The sequence below is a fragment of the Passer domesticus genome, chromosome Z (genome assembly GCF_036417665.1).
Source record: "Passer domesticus isolate bPasDom1 chromosome Z, bPasDom1.hap1, whole genome shotgun sequence".
Classification (NCBI taxonomy): domain Eukaryota; kingdom Metazoa; phylum Chordata; class Aves; order Passeriformes; family Passeridae; genus Passer; species Passer domesticus.
In genome coordinates this window covers 33,700,975-33,716,205 of record NC_087512.1, presented here as the reverse complement: position 1 = coordinate 33,716,205, position 15,231 = coordinate 33,700,975, and the positions used below count along the sequence as shown (strand labels likewise).

General features: G+C 36.7%; 1 protein-coding gene across 7 annotated transcripts in view; it reads left to right on the top strand.

Annotated features, from left to right (window-relative positions):
* Nucleotides 1-15,231, top strand: part of BNC2 (basonuclin zinc finger protein 2) — a 335,545-nt gene that overhangs the window by 80,482 nt on the left and 239,832 nt on the right. For 6 of the 7 annotated variants that reach the window (XM_064403273.1, XM_064403274.1, XM_064403272.1 and 3 more), the window contains one exon: nucleotides 13,972-14,172. In XM_064403273.1, the coding sequence (XP_064259343.1) occupies nucleotides 13,972-14,172 (201 nt within the window). Of the gene's footprint in view, nucleotides 1-13,971; nucleotides 14,173-14,735; nucleotides 14,860-15,231 lie in introns of those variants that run through there. The other variant, XM_064403277.1, reaches the window with a different exon arrangement.

The following is a 15,231-nucleotide window of genomic DNA, read 5'->3' as shown; positions in this document are numbered from 1 at the left end:
AAATTTTCTGCTTTGATGATATATTGCAAGAGCCAGAGTTTTCTACCAGAAATGTGAACGTTTAACATAAAAAAGCTCTCAAATACAGTGTGTTTACCATCACCCTTTACCATGCAATTTGTTCAGATGCAGTTGTTAACATGAAATCGCAATAGATTAGGCAATATTTATGTGAATTATATTCCAGCATTTACTCATTGAATTATCCTGTACTACCAGGATGGTAAGTTTTGTAATTTGTTTTCCTCTACATGAAGAATGCTTCTCCACAAATATTCACTTCTGCATGCATATTTTTTATATTAGAAATTATGCCATTCTAAAGATTTACAGTTATTTAATAGTGATTTATTACAGTAACTTATCCTGCCAGCTGTGGCACACTTTTACTGGAATTTGTAAATCAAATGTGTATTGAAATTCACTAGAAACATGCATTTCAGATTCTAATGAAATGTACTTCAAAATTGTTTTTAGAAGTGGGCATCTATATGAATGAACTGCAATTTTTGGTTTGTATTGTTGCACATAACTTTTTATCCACCTGTTTTATTTACTTAACAGTCTTGGATATTTTGCCTACTACAAGATTAGTGAATCTTGATGCTGCTGTGTGGAACAAACAGCAATAAAACTGTAGAGTCATTGACTTGGACATCTAAGGAATCAATATCAAGTCATGCACCTGACCTGCAGTGATCAAGTTGCATTAAGGATTAGGAGGAAAACGTGGGAGCAGTTTCAGTGTACTTCTAATTGCTGTCTCTGTGTTGTGATAGAGATTGTGTGTCTTGAATTTAGTGAATCGTAAGAGACACTGAGTGAAATTAGTATTTGAGGTGACAGAAAAATGTTTGTATACCTGGGGTGGGGTAAAGAAGGAAGAGAGCAAGAGCATCAGTGAGTTTACAATATTTTGTAGAATGTTAACAATATTTTCACGAGAGTATGGTTTCATTTTCAGATTAACTATAAACTCTGCATTTATTTCATTTTAAAGCTCTGGTGAAGCATCATGCCAGTAACTCTTTTCAGTTTGTATTCTGATACCTGCTATTCTTGGCTCTTTGAAAATCTGTCATGAACTCTGGGTGCGAAGCACTATTTAAAATTCCAGCTTTATGTATCAGTTTCCCAACAGTAAAAATCAGGATGAGATAATTCCTTTTTTCTATCTGTTGTCTCTTTTGATTATTCAGGCTATAAACCTTCCTAGACAGGAATTCTCCTTTCTTTCTGCTTGTGCAGCACTCAGCACAGCTGGAACAGGGAGATGGGATCAACCTGGTTTTAAGTCTCTTAGACTTTGCTTTAATACATATAGGATGTAGCTAACAGCAATGAAGCCATCTCTCAGTTCTTGTGTAAGTAACCCTGAGAGAAACTGCCCACAAGTGAAAATTCAAAATATCTCGGTTTCTTAGAGAGTTTTATTTTTTGAGTTCAGTTCTGAACTAAAAAAAAGCGTATGTTGCTTCATAGCTTGTGAAAATCAGCTGCTGTTCATTTGTGTATAATTATAGGATTCCAGCTTGCCAGATAAACATATTGTCTTGCTTATCAAAGATCTGACATAAACTTTGAATGAATTTGATAAAACATATTGTGATACTGAAAGATCGTTTTGCTTTGTATTGCTTTTGAAATTTTTTGCTTTTTATTTTTTTTTTTAAAGTAAAATTGTCATGACAGTTTCAAAAGAAAGAAAGAATGGGAAGTATAACAATCCTAAATGAGTAGCCAAAGGTTTTATTACTATCTCTGAAATCATGAATGCATTATAAAAACACATAAGCAAAAAGACAATTTAAGTACAGTCACAAAAAAGCAATTCAGTGTAAAAATAATGGTAGGTCAATGAGAAACATTTGAATGAGAAAGCTGTTCCAGTTTCCTGTATAGGGATGAGATAACTTCTGTAGTGTAATTGCAGGAGCATTCCCAGTAATATGGGAGCTGAGAGTTCAAAGTTAATTTCTTAAATATTTTTTTAAACTATATTTATTATTTTAAGAACTCTGCATTATTTGACAGGAAACAGCTGATTTAAAAAAAAATGCTTTTTAGGTATTGTTTTTACATCAATTACTTTTGTGCAGCTCTTCCTTTAAGTGAAGTATATGACACTATATAGTCTTCCATGTTTTTACATTAATGCTTACCATGTATTCCTTTTGAAAAGTGACCTGCAAAGCAAATAAACCTGCTTGTGGTCTGATTTTGCTTGGCTTAGCGGTTTTTATTTTTTCTCAAGTCTTGTTGTATTAATCTTGTATGTGAGAAGGGAATAAAATACGGGAAAAGTTTTCATTGTTCAAATTTCTACATTGCTTTACTCTTTTAGTCTCTTTGATTTAAAACTCACCAAGATTTTTCTTCTTTGGAAGGCTCAAACTTAGAGGATCAGCTCTCCAGAACAGAAATAAAAGGCAATTTTTTGTATTTGAAAGTCAGATTTTCTCCCTCCAAATTTGCTCCTAAGACAAATTTCGTCTTTTAAGCAAAACAGGACATACCTTCCTTTCTTGCAGTTTTGCTTAAGATGATATGCTGTGTGCATCTAAGATTCCTTCTAAGAATGACAAAAGAATTACCATCTCACCTACAAAAAATCCTTAGTTTAGGATTTTTAGGATTTTAAAATCCTAAAATGAACCTGTGTTGAGTTTTGGATTGGTTTGGGCTTTTTATGATTGGCTTCTGACATGTTTGCAGGTGTCCTGGAAGTGAGTTGGATGAAAGACAGCTGATGATAGTTATAGTACTATAACTATCCTGTGCCATAATGGTTGTCTCTCTAGTTCTGTTTTTAGCATACAATGAGCCAATAAAACCTACACTAGTACTTCTAATAGGTTACTCATTTTCTTGCTCAATACTGCTTTTCTCAATGGAAACCAAAAGAGTGATATTAATTTTTTGGAAAAGGAGGGAGAAACACTGGCATCTAACTGCTGGCATCCTGAGTGAGCTTGGTAATTATTATTGATGCTCAGCCATTTCCTTTCCTGGAGTCTTCCTCATCCTTAGAGAATTAACACGACTGCAGATGAATGCCAGCTCTGGGTGAACTTCCTTCACTTCTTACCAGCCAGTTCAGGGATAAATCTGTTGATGTTAGTTTCCTTCCTTTACCTTTTCCCAGTAACCATCTTTTTTTGGGGAACTATCACTCTTTACTATCATTGAACCTTGCTGGTGTTTCCAGGATGTGTTTGGCATAAAGTAGAAGAGGCTCTTTTGCAAAATTGATGAGTTTTTGAAGGGACATTTATGTATCCCGCATGAACATGCAAGCCCAGTTTTCAGATTAAAAGGAGTATGAAAAGTAATTTAAACTCCGGTCAGAAAATGTGTACATGCAAAAGACGAACCTTCTGTTTGGTAAACAGCACAAGTAGCATCCACATCTCAGGGGAAAAAAAAAAAGATGAACAGGCATAGCCTTTTGTTTTAGGACCCAGTAGTACACAATAGAAAATCTTACAAAAAATCAGACAAAAGTAACTTGCAATTACTTGTCTTTCCTTATCTGGTTTCAGAAATGTCTGAGGTTTGTCCTGCAGCGGACAATATAAGACATTTTAGTAAGGAGGACATATTATTTCTTCTCTATTGTACATGTAATAAAGTTACAAACACTATTGAAGTGTGGAACAGAGTTTTATTGTGAAGTGCCTGGTTAGAGCTGTCTTTGCACCTTTTAGGTGAAGGCTAAACAGAAGAGGAGTGTTCTGCAAATGAGAGTTTAAAGAGCAATGCTATTGTCTGGAAAACACTGCACTCCCCCTTTCTCCCATCCTTTAACCCCACCCCCACCCCAAACCCCACCCCTCAAATCCTTGGTATTTCCATGACTTGTAGATGCTTCTTTGGTGCCAGCCCTGTAAGTCTGTTGCAATTACTGTAAAAATGAAATCCAGTTTAGTCTTTTAATAGTGCTTTTAAGGTCCCTCAGGGTCAGCTTGTCCCAGCAAGGCTGTATGAGAAAGCCAAGGCAGGAACTGTCCATCATAATCTTCCTTTAGAGCATATTTTTTCCTTTCCCCAAACACTCCTATTCTCTCTTCAGTTGTGTGAATGGTGAAAACCTGAAAGCTTCAAATCCAGGTCTAGTTCCTAAAGAAAACCAGCGTGGTTTATTTGTGGGTTGGGAATAGGGGTTTGAATTGGCACAGACTGGTGGGTGCTTTGGGGCTGGAGCACACACAGCTGTGGGTTCCAGATGCTTGCTATCCAGTATTAATGTGGCTTGTCTCTGAAACCATGGCATCCGCAGTACTATACAAAGGTCCATGCCTGCAGTGGTTTGGGAACTGCTCTCAGCAAGAGAAATTTCAGTTTTTAAAGCTAGAATGAATTTAGAGACATCCGTTCAGAATAGATAATTCTATTCTAGCAAAATTCTGCTTATGTGTTTAATTTTAAGAGAGGTTCAGATACTACTATACATGAAAATTTCAGACTCTTGATACAAAGCATTTTGTTGTTTTGCAGGTGAACCAAGGAAGATACAAGTTTATTTGCCCCATAATGTCTTAAAATTATAGGAGCTGAACCTCCTACATTGCTGACATAACCAGCATGCAAATATTGTAGGAATATACTTACAGTGTTTATATGCAATTAGTGTCTCTTCATCTGCTATGGTAGGAGCACAAAGAACATCTTTTCTGTGGGATGGAAAAGAGAAGTACATATGCTGACTTTCTTCCAAATGTGCTAAACTTTTTCTAGCATATTTGCCTTTAAGAACTGCATTATTTCCACAACTTTTCAAAAGTGACCCAACTCATGTCTGTTTTTTCTGAAAGTATGAATGAATTACTAAAATTAGGAATACTTTTTCATTCTATATTGAAGCCATTTCTTATGAAATTCACACAGACTATTGCTTGTATATTAAATTTAACAGAATAGGAAGTATTTCTAGATCACTTTTTATTGTAAATTCTGCCTCTGCAATTGTGTGATTTAATAAAGAAAATAGCTTTGTATAGTATCTTTCGCACAAAATTTATCTCCAAAACACTATGCAGAGTTAATAAAGTTTAAAGTTCTTTTCCCTTTTTACTAGAAGTTAAGAGACCCAGACATGAGAACAGAGACATATTGTTTCCAGATGAAGGCTGAAAATAGATGGAGAATGAGGGAGAGAAATGCAGCATGGTGGTTCCAGATGGCAGGCATTGCAGAGGAGAAGGTTTTTGCAGCCATGTTGGCCAGAGTGTACAAAAGGACAAAAAGCCAGTCTGATGCCAAGAAGAGAAAGCTGAAATATAGAGTAATGAAAGTAATAATGTAGGAAATTCATCAAATATTTTAAAAGTAATTAAGTTTTCTTTTCTTTTTTTTTTTTAACTGAGTGAAGAGCTGGATTTTTGTGTGTGTGTGTGGAATGAGGATATTTCACATGAGATAATATAAAACCTGTGTTTTACTGATGTTCTGTACTTATTAGGTGAGCGGAGTTTTTTGGTTGGTTGCTTGGTTTTGGTATGTTTTCAAACAAAATAGTAGCTTGTAAGTATTTAAAAGTTTATTGAGTCTTATTTCACTTCTGAATATCTTATAAATTATTTAATTGTCTGATGGATATGTGGCTACCTAACTATAGGGCATGAAATATGCTCCGTTCCTCTAATACACTAGAGAAGAGACCTGTTTATAAAGTATTTAGTATTGGTTTTATAATGCACTGTTGTCAACAGGAGACCACGGAGCTCAAAGATCAATCTCATTTTGGCCCACAGTATTAATGCTGCTTTATGAAACTCTGTGACAGGTCACTTAGACAACAGCTCTTAATGAAAGGACCTTGTGCCAGTGTGTGGTCGTGTGACTGTCTGTTAGTAAGGCATACTTCAGTCGCTGCCAAGGCTGCAGATGAATCTCTTCGTCCAAGTCCCTGAGGTGACTTTGTGGCTGCTGCTACTGCTGGCCAGGTGATGGAGCTCATCATTTCCCCAGTTCTCCAGAGAGAAGTGAGACAGAGAATGCTGAGTTCTTGCTAATGCAGCTTTTCCTAATTGTCCAGAGAGATAGTAGGACACTGGGCAGTTCAGGCAATTCTGTGTACTGTGAATGACTCAGTAATTAGAAAAAAATAGCTGCTCTTAATTCAGTCTTGTATTTGTGCATGCAGTGTCTTTTCAGCTATCTATATACTACCAACCCGTCCCCTCTCCTTTTTAGGTAATTTTAATTATTTAATTATGACAGACTTACTTTTTGGACATCAAATAATTGTAACAAGGAAATAGCACAATGGATTATACTATGAAATAATTAGATCATATACTTAGCCTACACTTAAGCCCTTTAGGCTGTTGTGAAATCCAAAGGCCTTGCTTGTTATAGACAGTTTACTAAAAGGATGAGAGTAATGAAACTAGCTATCAAAGAATAAATCGCTTTGCAAAGGTCTTGTAGTAAGCTAGCATCCAATGGGCAATTTCCACAGTTTTAGGATGCTTTTCAGAAAATAAATTTTCAGAGTTTATTATTAAAACAATAAACCCTGCTTAACCCAGATAATCAATAGCTGAAGGATGCTTTTATATAGTAGTATACCTGTATAATAATGTAGTGATAATGTGTGGATGTAAACCTATGTAAGTGTGAGGTTTTTCTGACTGAAGTGTTTGAATTGTTTTTCTCAATGACTTACATAAATGAGGTTGATGTGTTTTTTGTTTAACCATTGACATGAGGTTGCTAATATTCCTGTTGAATCTTGAACTTAGGTTCCAGCAGATAAAACTGGTTTTGAAATATTTTATTTTAAAGGTGAAATACAATTACTTTTTTGTGTTATACAATTTTCTGTATTATATGGCATGTCGGGTGTCCTGTGTCTGCTTAATTCCTAGTAAATCAAAACAGAATGACTAAATACCACTATTATTTCAGTGATGGGCTATATAGACAGTTCATTAAATGCACAATTTAAATCAAAGTCTTTTGTATCTACAATGCTTTGAACCAGATTCTCACACCTTAACAGCATTATCTATTACCATTTGCTGTAAACAATTAAGTAATAAATAGTTTCTTGTCAGAAAAAGACACTGAGGAAACCACTGATGTGACATGAAGAATGGATGTGAAACTGCCATACATGCAGAACAAGCTGCCCTGTTTACCTGCCTGCAAATTAAGGAGTTTGCACCAAGTTTTTGCTGGACATGTAAAATTCTTCTGAGAAAAGCATGAGCTTCTTTTCGTTTATTGTTTTATCCACATATATGTAGTGATAATTACTAGTTAAAAGCCATGCTCGTGTGGATAAATACCTTTTAAACAGCAACTAACCACTTACAAGATTTAATGGGTATATTCAGCAAACTGCTATAACTTGGCATTACGTTTGTTTTTATCAAGTTACTTGTTTTTCTAACCTTTTGCATCCTCTATTTCACCTGCATTTTTCATTTATTTATGTGTAGCTACTGGAATTGTGATTCTTTGGTTCCCTCTGCTTCACATGTGTACTCGTCTGTTGTTGAGCAGACAAATTAATATATGTGACACATCTCCCTTACAAATTAGAGAAACATAGGTGTGAGCTCTCTATAAAAAGGAGTTGCCTGAACTCCCAGTATTGGCTTGTTTAAATAAAAAAACCCAAAGCAAATAAACCCACAAACAAACAAAATGAAACAAAACATGCCACAACCAAAGCAAAACAAGAAATCAAACTTGTGTGTTACTAGTCACTTTGAGATAACAAGAGCTTTCTTCTAATTTTTGTAATATCCTCCATGTTTATGTTCTTCCCCCTCAAACCAGCAAATAGACACCAACATCATGTTACGTACTGAAGGATAACATATGTAGATGTTCTCTGTGTGCTTACTTTTTCTGGATTTCACTTTTCTTTTGTTCCTTTAACTTGTTAAAATGTAGCCTCTGTGTGACTAAAATCACGATAATCTCTGTTGATGTTTTATCTGCCAGCAATAGGTCACAGTTTTCACCTTATGTTTGCTAGTGCCATGTCTCAGCAGTCTCCATAAGGGCTCTGTGGTATGAAATGCTGATACCTAGTTTGGCAAAGATGTGACTAGGATCAGTTGCAGTGTGACAGCTTGCTAGGAACTACAGCTCATAACAGAAAAATCATGATCAAAAGTTGTCTTTGAGGATAAGCATCCTGCCACATCACATACTAAAGAAAAGGCTGAATAACCAAGTTAGAGTAAATAGTGTTTGAACATATGATTTTTAATTAAAGGAAAAATTTAGTTGAGGTTTTGCTATGTTTCATTTCAACTTGAAAATTCTTCCTAACAAATAACCAAACAAACAGCAAAAAACCAAAACAACCAAAAGAAGAGGTGTAAAATATATATGTGCACACTTCCAAATCAAAGTGAAAAACAGATTCATAAATGCACTATAGTTTAGATAAGATAGAGAAGGATTCAGCAAGGACATTTGGAACACAGAGCAGGGGACTAAAAGAAATTCAGACTAATTGTTGCATGATGACCTAATCAGTCCAGTGCATTATGGCTAAAAATCAAAAGGTGCCTATTAACACTTAGAAAAAAATGTTTTACAAAGTAAGGATGACAGGTTTCAGAGAGAATACAGTGCTGTCAATATTTTTTCTTTAGAATGTGGAAATTTGGGTGGATTATCTGTTTAGAGGAGGTTTCCTTTATTACCCCCTCTGCCTAATTTTTTTTTTTTTTCATTTTAGACATCTGTTAACATTTCTTAGAGTCAAACAGATGTTGCAGAGTGAGTCCCTTATATAATTCTTAGGGAGACATTACCACGGGTGATTCGCCACCTCTTTGAATATCGACATCAAGATGGCTTTGCATCATTTTCAAGTATGAGATAATATTCCTGATAGGACACAATTCACAACTTCGTTGTTATCCATGGATAAAATATTTATTGGGATTGTTACAGTCTCTGCTTACACAATATTGTAAGGAGAAGAATTATTTCATACTTGGTCAAATATATACTTTTTTAGAGGCAGTGTGGAATAGTCAGCTCCAAAGTGTCTTTAAAACAACTCAACTATATAAGCTTAGTTGTTTCAGCACAAGCAAGGGCTGATTGTCATGCGATGTAGAGGACCATTTTCATTATTTTGGCAAGAACAGGGACAGTTTTGTCCTGACGAGCTGTTAGATGAATAGCAGAATGTGTCACATGAAAAACCACTGATCTTTAACCCAGCTATCTACTTAACCAAGCCTAGAAATGAATGGTGAATGTGGGAAGAGCAAAGGCCAGTTTGCTGTCATTACAAATTAGAGAAACTGTTAATATCTGCAGCCAAATGAACTCTGGGAGTTACAGGTACTAGGCAGTAAACTGGTTGAGGGTAGAGAGACTTAGGAGAGAAGTTCAGTAACTGTGTAGGGTGTGTGTATCTATCATTACTATTGAAGATTGGTACATTTGTATAAAATAACAAAATTTTCTGAATCTTCTCCCAGTGTCTTTGATGACTCTGGTGAATGAACATCAAATATAAGGACCTCTCCTTTAGAATAATTGATTGCTCTTTATCTTTAAATAGAATTGCAAATACTAAATGAAGAGAAATAATAAATCTATGCTCACTGTTTTATCTTTTTTCCCCGGGAGTCGTCCTGGGGACACTGCTTCATGTACAGTTAATATAAACATTTATACTGAACTCCTAGATGTTTGAAAAACAAATACTGTAAAGATCAGTAACGTTTTAAAATGATCAGTTATGGGAATTAATGCTTACAGAAAAACACCATTCTTTCTTGCCCTGCGAGTAGAATCACATTGTCTCCCTACAGTCTTGTTAGCTCATACTAACTGAAATGCAAATTCTTTCCAACTAATTGGACCTCGTTGAACGTACATGTACAGTACATAGTTATATGCATGTAGATTTTTTTTACTAAATTCCTCTGTAATTATTTTCTTGATTAATATCTAAAGCAGAGATGTGGAACAAAAATCTCTTTAAAGAGTTTACATATTATTGAACATTAAGGAGATAGTAACTGTTGCATGTTTTAACAGCTTAATTAATAATACAGAATAATTGGAACAAAAAGAAGAAAATATTTTTTCAATGTTTAGTCATTTTGAACTATTTGCATTAACCCTTTAACTGAAATAATTAACACTTAAACTGTCAGAGTAATGGAATTTAGAAAGAAGTAGGATACATTTAGATTATATAGCATATTCTGCTGGCTAGATTTTCTTCTTGGCACCTGGATTTTCTGTAATCACCTTTCCTATCCTTTCTTGCCATATGGTGCATTTCCGTATCAGTAGTTTTCAGAGGAGAGATGAAATCAACGAATTATATTTTTAAAAGATTCAGAAAGTCATGCAGATAATGTAATTGTCTTTGAAAGTAAGTAATAAGTATTATTTAAAACAGAAAGAAGAAAATACCCTAACACCACATACAGTTCACAAAGCATGTAACATTTTCAAAAAACACAAGCAGACAACTGCAACTGCACTCTGTTTTAAGTTCCATTAGAACCTGGATTCTGTAGGCACCTCTTCTATTCAGCATCTGGATATTCCCAGGAGGTGAAAATGTAAAATAATTTCACAGATCCTTTTATCTGTCAGCACAAACGCCATTGGATAGCAGTAAAATACTTGCAGAACATATTCCTGATTAAAAATCTATTGAAAATGAGATTTTTTTAAATGTTTTTAAAAGTATTTTTTTTCAAATACTTTTAGAGCCCTTACCTTGGCTATAGTGTTTCAGATTCTCATATGAGCTAGCCAAAGGGGAGAGAAAATGCTCAGTTTGTGCCAGACTTGTATACTAAAGTTGTGGGGTTTACTTTTATTCTTTTTTTTTTTTTTCCTTTCTACCCTCCCTCCTTCCCCCCTTTTCCTACCCAGTCCCCGTACTCATTCCTGTACAGTTAGATGAGGCTTAAACTGCTACTTGAGGAGGTTGGCTTCTGTTGTATTTTTCCTTCTTAGTTACTTTTATGTCCTTATTGACTGCTACTTTTCATATCCCTGTTTGAAATTCAGTATTTCTTGTTTTGGTTTTTCTGTGCTGGCATTATTTTGCCAAGCAAGATGCAGTAGAGACACTGTAAATTCAAGGATGACCTGAGCTGGACTGGGACTGACAGACTAAATTTTGTTTCTTCTCTGTCATGTTAGTGGGGTAGGGGGGGAAACATATCTTTTTGAAAACATTCTGCAGCTGCGATGTAGAAGTCACACATTTGATAATTAAATGATAGTCCTCCTTTGATACAGTGATCTGAATGAGCTTAGATTTCTTGTAAGGTTGTAGCATTCTGGCCAAGATTTCTGCTTGGGAAGACCAGATTTGGATGTATTAGCTAGTCAGCCTAATAACCCTGTACAGACTGTATTGATTTTCTAGGAGAGAGTTTATGAACTAAATAAACTTGGAGTTGGTGTCTTAATAAACTGCTTCTCTCAGTCTGTCACATTTCGTTACTTAGCTCTGCAGTTTAGGGGAAAAAAAGGCTAATTCTGTTACAGATTGTTCACAGCAGGGTCTCCAAATTAGCCCTTTGTTTTGTAATGCCACCTTGCTTGGGCTGGCTTTGAGCACATTTCTCAGTTTTACCCTAATGAGTTGCAACACTGATAATGTGGCTGATGATCTTTCATTGATTTCACTATCACTTGCTTGTCTGGTAATTGATCCGTTGCTGAGCCTCTAGTTAATTATATCGGCTTTGACATGGCCCGATCCACTGGGAATTTCAAGTCTTGCAGAATAACAGTTTTAATAAAAGAGTCTATTACTGCAGGTGCTTGCTGCTGCACTCCAGTTGATTTTGTGTGTGTTTGTGTGCACGCGCATACATGCGTGTGTGCATGGATGTGTGTGTGGGGGTGGTTTTTTTATTCTCTGGGAGAGGAGAGGACTGCAGGACAGGAAAAAGATGCGGGGGATGGGGGGGGCGTGGGTAAGAGATGGAGATAAAGACTGTGAGCGAGAGCACACAAGAGATGCAGAACGGAGAGGAGGAAGCTTGCTATTGACAGTGTCCTTAAGCCTCCCACAAATAACAGCCATTAGTGGGAAGGTCAGGAGCTGAGCATGCAGCTTGACTGAGGCACTGAGTGCCACTTCAGAAATGAAGAGGCTGGCAAATTTTAGAGGGAGTTTGAGGGGCTAATAGCTAGCTGTAAAGGTACAGCCACTGTTGGTACAATTGACTCCTAAGTGTCATTTTCCCCTCCCCAGCAGAGAATATTTTTATTGACCACAAGTGGACTTAATATATTTTAAAGCAACAGTTCTTGGGGTTCTTCCTTGTTTCTTCTTGGATATTGAATTTGCTGCTTCTGAGACTTTTTTTTTTTTTTGTACTTAATGGTGCTGAACTGAAGGAAAGTTTAACAGAAAAGCTTTCAAGAGATGTAGGGTCTAGAGGGGAAGGCACATTTGTGTCAACATAGTGTACATCTTCTCATCTTTTCTCATTGCACGCTAATGACACAGAGCTGCCACTGAAGCTCTCTTCTGTTTCTTTTGTTGTTTCAGAGAGTGAGGTTTATTGTTATTCCTGAGTTAAGAAAAAAGCAGTGAGTGGTACATTTGTCCTCCTAAATTTGTAGATTTTATTAGAAGATGAATGTTCCTTATGTTGGAAAGGATACTTTTTTTTTTTTTTTTTAACTCTGGCCATTTTTTATAAGGTTGCATGAATTTTGTTTTATTTATGAAGTTTTTTTTTGCAGAGTTATGATTTCTTTTCTGTATATAAAGGATGAAATGGGTAAGAGAATTTTTCAAATAAAATTAATTTTAGAAAGCCTTTGTAATTAAGAGCAGCATTGCAATAGTATTATTTAATGTGATGTATAGTACTGTACCTTAAGTGCAGAAGATCTTAAAGGAAAAACATTGGGGTTTTTGCATTACTTTTTAGCTGTGTGGGACAAGATTCTTTTCTGCTGTGGTTAATTTCTTTGTTCTTTACTATTTGAAAGGTGTATTGTATCTGCTTCAACCCGCTTCTTTAAAAAAAAAATCCAAACAAACAAACAAACAAAAAAAAAAAAAAAAAAAAAAAACCAACCCAAAAAACTAGTTTTGATCTTTTGGGGAAGGGAAGGCAAAGGCTAGCTTTGTCATTTTTTCTCGTCCTTTCTTGCTCTCGATTCTGCTTAAGACTCTTAGCAGTGGGCAACAAGAGAGAGGGGTGTGAGAGATAAAATGAGTGTGTGACTTTCTAGTTTTATTTCAAAAGAAGTTGGATCGTGTCTTTTCCCCCTCTTTGGTAAGAGTTTCTTTTGGGATAGAAGCTGAGTCCTGCAATTCTTTTCTGACTAATATTTAGAAAATAATCAGGCCAACTTTTATGTTTTATTTCTAAGTTAATATTGACTGTATTTAATTGCTTGCTTTCTTGATTTTTCTTTTTTTGTTTTTCTTTTTATTTTTTTTGGATTTGCTAATCCTATGTGGTAGGCAAGTGTCAGATATAACATGCTGTACATGACAGCATTGTTGAGAAAAAACAGAGAAAGACAGGGAAAGGGCCACAGCCTTTTTTTTCCTCCCAATTCACTCTAATCATTGTGCTACTTAGAGAGAATGTGCGTGTGTGTGTATCTGTGTATCTGTAGACTGAAGGGTTAGTGCAGGATGTCATTTGGTGCCTGACAGTGGAGCAGTGCAGTTGACTCTTTGCTCTGCTATCCAATGACATCCAGTGGCTGAGAGTTTGAAGCTGATGGTTGGGTCTCCTTAGTGCTGCATGCACACCTGACAGGCAGCTGTTAAACTGAGCAAAGGCGAGCTTGGGGAGTCACAATCTATGCATAAATGATAGGGGTCTCTCTGCTGAAGGTGCGAAAGAAGCTCTGACCCTCTCCCCTGAATCCCCCCTTCCCAAATGAAATGCACAGTGCAGCTAGCTTCTTAACTACACTACACTCCTGCTACTCGCTGCCAAGAGGCTCAAAAAATCCACCTTCACTTTTCAGTCAGAAGAGGCAGAAGTGGATGTGAGAGACAGACACACACAGAGACACAGAGAGCGAAAGAGGGCAAGAGACTTGACTTTAAGAGACTCCTGCACTGACAACTCCATGCAGTTCGGAACAAGAACGGCAGCGACCGACTCTGGTTTCATGGGGACATGGCAGAACACTGACACTAACCTCTTATTCAGAATGTCCCAACAGGTACGTTACTTTCGTTTATTTTAAAACATGGAATTTTTGTGCTTTTTCCCCCCCTCCTTTTTCTCTTTCTTTCCACGTTTCATTTTTGTTTCATTCATCACTACATAGTTAGCCTCTGAACTGTCATAACTATGTCATTGGAATGTGCATGGTTACTTCATTTCTTCCCTAAGGGCTCCTTTTTAAAAGAAGAAAAAAATATTAAAGCCTTAAGTAAAAGCAGAGCATTTGTTTTAAAGTTTCCAAATGGAGCTTTGCTCCGAGTAAGATTGTTTTTCTTTCTTTCTTTGCTTTTGTTTTGTTCCAGCATTTTACCCTTTGCTATCCCCCCGTCCCATAAATAAAAGTATCTGCTATCCCAGGAAAACTCCTTTTTCTTCCTTAGTGCATAAGCCCCCAAAATCAAACTGATACTAAATTTAGGGGGCCCCTCAGAACGACATAATTGACTTCATGTGGCAGAAATCAGTTTTATTCAGGGGGAAGGAGCGACGAGCTGTCCTGCTGGAGCTGCTGCCAGCACGGAGCTGAGGGTCGTTAGAGGAGACAGTTTCAGTCCTCGGGTCTCTTCTCCCGCTCCCTCTCCCCGCTTGCTCCCTCTCTCGCTCCCCCTCTCTCTGCGGAGCTGAGCCTTGGCGTCCTCCCCAGAGCTGCTCCTTCACCGGGGGCCGCGTTTAAGGCAGCTTGGTATGCCGGTTCTGACGGGAAAGCGAAAATGTTACTGCAAGGCCAGTTATAACTGATAATTAATCACAGGAGCCAGTGTCTCTGTACCATGCACTTGGTGATACGCGCCTTGTGTGTTACAGTAAATTTTGCACAATTGCTTGGCTCTTCTGGGTGAAGGGGAAGGGAAAAGGGGGGAAAAAAGGGGGGAAAAAAGGGAGAGGAAAAAAAAAGAAAAAAGGGACAAACTTTCATCTTGGATGGGGCTCAAGCAGGGGAGGGAAGTTCAACCTGGAGGTTTTTAACAGGGTGACTCCCTACCAGGAGATGTTTTGCCCTTCTGAAAACTAGTTTCCAATTATGGTCTGACACTGATGGATAATAATTGAAATA